At 48.5% G+C, this 8,962-nt stretch overlaps 1 protein-coding gene across 5 annotated transcripts in view; it reads right to left on the reverse strand.

Annotated features, from left to right (window-relative positions):
- Window positions 1-4,099, reverse strand: part of CRACR2B (calcium release activated channel regulator 2B) — a 41,334-nt gene extending 37,235 nt beyond the window's left edge. The window contains exons 1-3 of one of the 5 annotated variants that reach the window (XR_015804382.1): window positions 4,026-4,099; window positions 2,509-2,574; window positions 1,379-1,514 (exon numbers count right to left, since the gene is read on the reverse strand). Coding sequence is in view for 3 of the 5 variants with exons in the window: in XM_088166715.1 (XP_088022841.1) it covers window positions 1,379-1,514; window positions 2,509-2,574; window positions 4,026-4,047 (224 nt within the window). In the remaining 2 variants the exon portion in view is untranslated. Of the gene's footprint in view, window positions 1-1,022; window positions 1,150-1,378; window positions 1,515-2,508; window positions 2,575-4,025 lie in introns of those variants that run through there. The other 4 variants (XM_088166715.1, XM_088166714.1, XM_088166716.1 and 1 more) reach the window with 4 other exon arrangements.
- Between the last annotated feature and the right edge of the window lie 4,863 nt (window positions 4,100-8,962).

An 8,962-nucleotide genomic window follows, 5' to 3' on the forward strand; every position in this document is an offset into this window, starting at 1 on the left:
GATATCAGAAATACCCTCTCCTTTTCTCATTCAGAGGGGACAGTCACAACTAAATACTAAAAGCCTCGGACTTCTACGAGACAGAAAATTAGAGAATGTTTTGAGCAGCCACAAGCCTTGAGCTTCTCCTCCACACAGCAGGATAACACTGGCACATTAAGGGCACCTGTTCCTGGCACACCAGGCACAGCTTAGTGCAACCAAAGCAAACAACAGCATTTGAAGCAAAGTTGGAAACAGGTGCCATTTGAGAGGTGCTTTTGTTCAGCGTGTACAACTGTTCTAGGAAAAGTAGAATTACTGCGGGGTTGGGGGGATATTCCTGTCTTTGACAAAAGCTGTCACTGAGTCAGAAGCCCACAGCAGGAACAATGACATGGGATTACAAAAAAGGGTGGAGGAGAATAGTGGAATAGCTATGTTTATGAGAGATAGTGGGAAATTTCCTGCCAAATGCTTTTAAAGAAAAATTTCTAGTTGTCTTCAGAAAGAATGCAGCGAAAAAAACTTAGTTTTTAATCAGACCAGGTCAAGACATCAATTTCTTAAAAAAAAAAAAAAAATCACAACTTGACACATTCTAATACTCGGCTATTACTCCAAATCAGCAGCTTCCCAAATTACTAAGGATCAGTTAAGCATCTTGCAGAACTACATCAGAACTGAGAGCAAGTTTCTTCAATTCGACATTTGCAAAGACCTCGAGTGATCCAAACTGAAGCGTTAATTAAGTACCCCCAGCTCTTGAAAACCAATCAATAAATTTTCCTTCCTCTGTCACAAGAATAACAACTGGTTTTTACAGTGATATACAATGCCAGTGCAGTCAGTGAGCTCCACTCTGCTGCTTTAAAGGAAAAGCAGGAAGTCGGAACAGTAAATTCCTAGGGAGAAACTCTGCTGAGACACAGCAACTCACAAATCCGTCCAGACTTCCTGCTAAAATAACTCTTTGCCCAAATGAGAGACGTTCTTCCCTCCCCTCCACCCCTTTTGGTCTCTCTGCAGGTGTCCCCAAATACCTGGAGCAGCAGGCCAGTGTTGCTCCCCTTCCCTGGAAGCAGCAGTATATTCCACAGCAAAAAGCTAGCAGGGGAGGAACACTGCCACTGTAAATAGAGGATCAGAGCCCGTCCAAGCCAGGAGGTGTGGTCTGCACTGCTCCCTACGCATCCCAGCCCCTTTCCAACACAGCTGAGTAGTCCTCAGTTCAGAAGGCAGCACAAGAAAACCTGCCCTTGAGCTGCCAAGGTAAATTCCTTGTAATCCTGCCTTGTGCACAGCTTCGAGGGAGAAGGGCTTGTTTCTGAGCTGCCTTAGGCAAGAGGGGAAAAAGGGGTAAGAAAGCAGATGATCCCACATCTCACATTGAACTTACCTTCCCTGAGAAACTCTAGTTGTGCTTGTACTTAGTTTGCTGCCTTGCCCCCAAGCAATTTCCACCAGGCAAGGGCTGGAAACTACTCCTGTGTATCTTGCCTCAAGTTTAACTCCAGTTTTACGAGATTGGCAACCTGTTTCACAAAGAGAAGCACACAGAACTCAGGAAAAGAGAGAAGTAAAGCATAAGATGACAGGGCAAGGAGCCTGCTTGCAAAGCATCATAAAACACACACCAGGGGTGGGGTGCACACCCCAGGACTGTCTCACTACAGCAGTCAGAAATGCCACTCTCTACCTGCCACTGACCAGAGCACCACTCTATCCCACAGCATCCCCAAAAGGAAGCAAAGCCATCCCTGCCTGCTGACAGCTGGAGATGCTGATGGGGATTTGTCACTCAGCGGCAGCTCCAGAGTCTCCAGGCAGCACAAAAGATGCTCTCAGCTGTGTCATGTCCTACTAGCTAAGCCTGAGGTCTTCTCAGCAAAGGTAACAAAGGGAAGAAAAAAATAGTGAGTGTTGAGACCTTGGCAGGCTGGCTCTTCATCACCTAGTAAGGTTTTGTGGCCTTTTCTCACTCCTACCCCAAATGCTTCTTCTGCCCAGAAAACAAGCTTTGCCATACAACTCATAAGCAGGCAAGCCTCCCCTCTACAGAGAGGAAAATCCCTTCTTTCACCAAATTTCCACTGAGAAGACTCCAGCTGATGTCTGAACAACAGAGACATCACCAGTCTGCAAAGAGAAGAGCTCCAAACAGCTCCATTCTCCCAGCAACAAGAAAATTAGACCTGCAGAAGACAAAGATGGGTCCTTCTCTATTAAGATGGTTATTTCAAAACCCAGACTAAAAAATGGACATGAAACCTACTACAGACATTCACAATTGTCTTAACTAGAGATTTAACAGGGCCAGAGAGCTCCCCTGAGCCACAGAGAGGTCTCTGTACTCTCAGAGGGCATGATCACCTTTTCATTCCTCACAGGCTCAGCTTTGCCTCAATTGCAGGATTCCAAATCCCCTGGGGCAGGCTCTAACAGTGCAGCTGTGGCAAAAAACCCAATAAAACCAAACAAATCCATACCACGTGAGGTGTCTGCCTCCAAGCAGGAGGGTTTACTCACCATTTTGTTCACCATTGCTGCAGAAGTCTTGCTTGACACTGACCCATGGTCTTGGTTGGGATGTTGCTAGAACAGCACAAAAAAAGGGAGCAAACTGCTTTCCTGCACCTTGCACCCTGTCCTGTCTCTAATCTCCTCCTGGGGTTCTTTATAAAGGTTCTCTTAGTACTGACCACAACAAAAAAGTTTATAAAACACACACAAAAAACACCCAAAACCCCACACTTCGGAGGCACATTAATCAATCCTTAGTGTTACATGGATAAAGGTCAGGAAATACAAAAAAGTTATGGTTCCCATAGTAATGCTAATTCAACCATACTGCACATCCTGTGTATTTAGTGGTAGACATTGAAAAGAAAAAGGCTTCATCTACCAATGCTTAAAAGGTTTTTGATTTAGTAAAGACACTTGAATAACATCCCCCACACGCAACATTTATTGTTCAGAGCAGTGGATTTTCAGATCGAATTGGATTAAGCCAATCCAAGCATCACTCCAGCTCCCCATATCCAGGGCAATAGCAAGAGCTCTCAAGCATGATTACAGACTGAACATTATTTGCCCAACTTGAATAGAGGAAAGAGATCAAGGCGTCAGAGTGGCTTGAGTCACCAAATTGCAGATCTGCACTGGGATGCAGCAGAGCCTTGGTAAGGAGAGAGGGGATGCAGTAACCAACCCAGCTCCCCACACCCATAACCAGCAGGTGTTAATCCATTCCTATAAACACTCATTTATTCAATGCCAACAGCTTGAAATATCCTGCCTGGTGTCCCCACCTGGCAAGTGTGGGAACAGGTGAACTGCAGTCACGCTGCCCTTTCTCCAGCACAAATCCTTGTACTGCTTTGCTCTCCCAGCTCCTGAGGGCTCATCTCCGAGCTTTGCATAAAGCCCACACCACTCTTGGAGAGGGAACAGCTACAAGTGCTCCATTTGCATTTAGCGGCTTGAGCAGCCCGATTTGCATAGGAAGCGAAAGGCTCTCTGTGCCATAGGAAATCCATTAAATCAAAGACGTTTGAGCCCCTCTACTGGAGCAGAGGATTATCCCTCTGGCTACATGTCCGGGAGAAAGGAAAGGTGGATCAGGCACCTTGCAAACTCCTTAAAGAGGCAAAAAGGATATGGAAGGAGGAAGGCAGCTCTCAAAGCACAGGAGAAAAGAGTGCAACAGAAGAAACATTTGTGTGGGCACCCACATGTCCTTTCTCCCTCCAATAAATCTGATTTTTTTCCTAGTTCCCATGATCTCAGACAGAAGGACACAGATCAGGACAACAGATACCTCAGAACTTCAAAAAAGAGAGACACTGCTGCTGAAGAGGTTTCTCAGCCCTGCCAGACACCAGGTCACCCTCACAGCCCTGCTCGGAGGGCACCAAACTGAGGGAACTGCCAGGGAGCAACATCCACACCCGAGTCTGCACAGGACACAGGCACAGGGACACACACACGGCAGATGTCCTGGGTGGCTGCTCCTTCACTCACACCCCTCAGACCCTGGCACTCACCTTCCCTGTTGGGCTCCAGCATCAAGTCTCCATGTTTTAAAGAGACTCTGCCACCCTCCCTGCAGCTGAAGAGCCTGGCTATTCCTCTGAGCTGCACAAATTCCAGTCAGCATCTAGCCACACCTGCCAAGGGTAACAAGGTTTTGGTCATGCTTTATCTTATCTAAGCAATGATGACGCTTGTCTCTCTTCTTGGGCAAAGCTCAGTAGCTCGGCACCTGCCGAGGTTGGGAGCTGGGCAGGGGCCAGGAGCTTCAGCCTGCAGCAATTCACTCCAGAGCAGCACGGCTCTGCTGGCCTGCCTGTCCCACCCCACAAAAAATGGGCATTTAGTCCACAAACTAGGGCTGTGAGGAAAATAAGGCTCAGCAATATGCACACTTCTCATCCCACCTTCAGCTCAGGTACTGGCACACGCACACAGCTCACCTTCCCAAGACACAATACAGCCCCATTAGTCCTTGCAGGAGATAAAGCAGTACTTTACAGGGAGGTTGAAGTCTTTTCTAAAGATAAGACTTCAGTATCTGTCATGTTGTCAACCTATAGGTCACCTACCACTTCAATTCCCAGCTGGAGATGAGCTTGGTTTCCTCCTCATAATTTTCCAGAAAGAAGAAGAGGAAAGTGAGGCAGATAAAAGCATTACTCTTGCAAACATTATGCTGAACGAAACGTAGAGGAATTCAGCTACTGTAAGAGCAAAGGCCACCAAGTTCCTGTAGGATGTGTTAGATCTGCCTCCCTACAATTGCACCTTTGCCCAGCTCCCACCATGCTCACCCAAGGGTTTACAGCTAGCCTGCAAGTTTGCTGTCTCCTTTTCCAGAGGCTTGACTCACCTAGCTATATCCAAACATAGCTGAAATTTTCCCAAAAGGTTTGCTTTCCATAGCCTAAATGACATATTTAGACATTCCACAATTTTATTTTTGCCACCACACAGCTACTCTTCCAAAAGTCTGCAGATATCCTGCCTGTTATTAATTGGAGGAGCTTGAAGTATGAAACAATAAACAGATAGATACGTTACCTTTTATTGCACAGTTACAATAATTAGGCTTTTTTCAAGCCTTCGCTGTACTGCTTTACTTTCATCCAGCACATATGCTAAAGGCTAATTCTTTCAAAAAGCTGTAGGATAGGTCTTCAGAGCTTTCCCCTTGTTCTCATCCCTCCAGAAACACAGGTTGCCTCAGCCATGCTACCTCCATCACCTGCTGTGAGCAGAGACACGTTTACATGTGCCAGGATCTTACCAACAACACAAGCTCAAGCCAGCCTCAAGCCCACACAGTGCTGGAGCACCACAGCAAATCTCAGCAGGTTCACAGCTCTCAGGCACATTTTCACAGAGCTCTCCTGCCATCCCCAGAAAACAGCACAAGCCTCTCCTGCAGGGCTTTCAGGAATGTGTAATCCTCAGGCATCCTTCTGAACCAGGCAGTCCCTTCCACACAGACGGGGCAGTAACTGGTGATACAGCCTCGTACCAGCAGAGACTGAAGGTGCAGAAGCAGAGGCAAGAGCTCCTCCTTCAGATGACATCTCTGCTAAATTAACTGCAATCACACACCTCACTGGATAGAAAGCAGGCATGTTTCAAGCCTCCTTGCTCTCACTCTTTTTACTTGACAGATTTTCTTCCAGTTATGCCAAGCAGATAAGAACACTGTACCCTTCCAAAGCGGTGCACCACATCTCATTTCTTCCAAACAAACCCATGATTAGATTAAAGCCACGGTCTCTGAGAGCACAAGACAGTATTTGTTGCTGCTTTAGTGCTCTGTCACACAAGGTTAAGAGAAAAACATTTGGTTAAAAAGTCCACAGGGCTTCCCAGCCATGTTACTTCAACCTGAACTAAGCATAGGAAAGCACAGCATGGCCCCAGCCTTCATTTGAAAGTCCACAGTACCACAACCCACCGCTGCTTTGGGTGTTGTTTTCTCCCAAAGCTCACAATATTTGTTATTCCACTTGAGGCACCTAGGTCCTGCAGTCACATGAAATACTGAGATTCAAGCACTCCTGGCAGCTTATACAGACATGCAGAAATCTCCAAGAAAAACCAAAAATTAGCAGGATAAAGCAAATTAAGAACATGATTTAAAAGGAAAATAGTAATGTCATTTCATGCTTTGTTTTTTTTAATATGTGGCTGGTGGTATTTAAAAGCTTAGGGTTGACAAACCTTTTGATCACATGGCCAGAGAGGAGCACATGGGGCTCCTTCCACAGCAGAAGTCTATGGGAATACTTAGTAGATCCACCCCAGTGCTCCTTGCTCAGCTGCAGAGGTCAGGTTTGCTCAGCAAAATGTGCATTAGGGCCGAGGGGAGGAAAATTCGTGTCAGCATCAGCCAAGAAATTAAAGTCTTGGGGTGCAGGATGAGGAGAACATTGCTAGGAAAATATTAAGAGGGTCAACGAGGACATCCACAGCACCTCCCTTTCAAGCTGCTGGGCTTCGGGTAAATCCAAGGATTTTGTGACAAAGGACAGAAGCTCTTGCTAATTGTTGCAATTCTGCTGTTCCGGTAGGACAACAAATGAATCATGAGAGATTCAGACATACAGAGTAAACCAAGTATTTCCTCCTCAGACTTCACATGGACAGCAAGCCAAGGCATCAGGCAGGAAGGAGGGAGATGCTGCTCCACTCAGTGGAAGATGACACATTGGCTACAGCTGAAGTTTCTCGTCACTGTCCCTAAATACAAGACGAGCTCCTGCAAGCAGGGGAGGAGAGGAGGGAGGGTTCAGTCCCCAGAGCAGCCTTATGAAACCAAAAAGATTTAGACAGTGAGTAGCTGCATTATGGAAAACAAACCTAGTTTGCTGTACCTAGGGATCGATTTCCCTAAAGCTCTCTGACCATGAAGAGCATTGTGATGGAGCTGAGCCCATGTGATTTCTGTTGCTGTCAATTGTCCTCATCCCATTAGTTCATTTTCTGAGGCTGCCTGGCAAAGTCACGAGGAGCAGCAGTTCCCCAGCACTGTCTGTGTGCTGCTAAAAACAGCCCCACGTAGAGCCCTCTTTTGCAGCACTACCTTCAGGTCAGTAGACAGGAGACTCTCGATTCATTAAATGCATCAAATTGGGGTGTGAGGGAGAAATTTTCCTATCTGATAGTGACAAAACAACCAAGCAGACCTTCCAGTTGGATAGTTGATACTCCCCACTGTAGCTTGCCACAAGAAGCCAAGAGAAGAGTGATGCTCCAGGGACTGACAACATTTTTTTGCCCAGCAAGGTAGCTTCAAAGACATTTTATACCATTTTATGAAGGATTCTAAAATTTTATATCTCAGGCTTCACATTACTCTCTGTGGAGCAGGGTGTCCTGGTAAAGAGAGGATTCTTCCACCCCAGCTCACTGTAGCTTTTCAGAGCCTCCTCTGGAGCACCTGAACCAGTCAGTGAAAGGACAGACCAAACTGATTATCTGTTTGATCAAGAAAAGCAATTTCCATAGCCCTCAGGAGATGTGTATATATATATATATATATATATAAAATATTCATCTACATATAGCTAGTTAGATGATCCTCAGAAATAAATGTAGCTCTAGAACATGAAAAATAAGATACAACTGAGCCTGCGTAAGTTAAAGCTAGAAATTAAGGTTTTCTGAGCCCCCTCTGATGCAGAATAACCATCAGAATAAGCAAAGCTAAACAGGTCATGACTAAACAAGCAAGCTGTGTTCGGACTGTCCTGCCTCCTCAGGATATTCCTAGCACAGCCATCTCCCTGTGTCTGAGGCTAACCTCTTTTCCCCTCAGCTGTTTTCAGGAAGCCCTACAGGAAGGACTCAGGTTCAACACGCAAGTTCACCCAAGTGCATCCCGCGAGTGCAAGATATTAAAGAGAAAGACGCCGCAGTCTGAGGAGAGGGAAAGCGATGGTATTTTTTTCCTTCCAGAGAAGGAGAAGCAGCACCAACACAGCTGCTGTAGGAACCTGCAGCACCTTTATATAGTGTAGTGTCATCTGCACCTGGACGGCAAGAAAGAATATTCCCTGAACAAAAGACGCTGGAAAAAGGAAAAGAGAAAATAATAAGGTCTCCACTCAGGTTCAACAAGAAACACCGAAGCTCTGTGGCCTCATATCAAAGGAGCCTCACAGCGGCAGAGGAAAGGCGAAAGAGGCAGCGGCTCCCGTGCCTTTCCCCAGGGGAGCAGCGCTCCCCATCTCGCAGCCCCGCCTCAGGAGCGCTGTGTGCGGGACAAGGCGGCGTGGCTCCGGACGGACCCCGACAGCCGAGGACAGGGCAGGTGCGTGGCCGTGGCAAGGCGAGGAGCCCGCAGCCCTCCGTAGCCCTCCGTAGCCCTGTACCCACAGCCGGACCAGGCGAGGGTGAAGGCGCCGGCGGGGCCCTCGCTGGGGCAGCCGCTCCCCAACACCTCGGCTGCGGGTCCCGGCCGGGCAGAGCCGGCAGCTGCTCCGGGGAGAGGACCGGTCCCGCAGCACCGCCCCTCACCGCGCTGCCGCCCCGAGCTCCCCTGACGGCGCTTACCTGGCCCGGCCCGGCCCGGAGGGAGCCGCGGCACCTGCGGCCGCCCTGGCGGGAGCGGAGCCGCCGCTGGCGCCGGGACGGCCCCGGCCGGAAATGAGCGGGGCCGCGGCCGGGCCGGGCCCGCCGGGCAGGCGGCAGCGAGAGCCGGGCCAGACCGGGCCGCTCCTGCTCCCCGGGATAAGAGGCAATGCCCCCGGCCCGAGCGCCGGCACCGCCGAGGGACAGGAAAGCAGCGCAGCCAGCCCCGATCGCGGCCACTCCCCCGGCGGAGCCGCCCGCAGCGCTTAACGGGAGAAGGATCTCTTGCACCGATTAACAGCACCGGGCCCGGGTTTTTGTTATTTTGCAGTCATTAGAGGTTAAGAAAGCTGTTTGCTTTACCAGCTGCATCCTATAATGCTAATTACAG

The sequence above is a fragment of the Sturnus vulgaris genome, chromosome 6, assembly GCF_052056855.1.
Source record: "Sturnus vulgaris isolate bStuVul1 chromosome 6, bStuVul1.hap1, whole genome shotgun sequence".
In the NCBI taxonomy this organism is placed as follows: Eukaryota; Metazoa; Chordata; class Aves; order Passeriformes; family Sturnidae; genus Sturnus; species Sturnus vulgaris.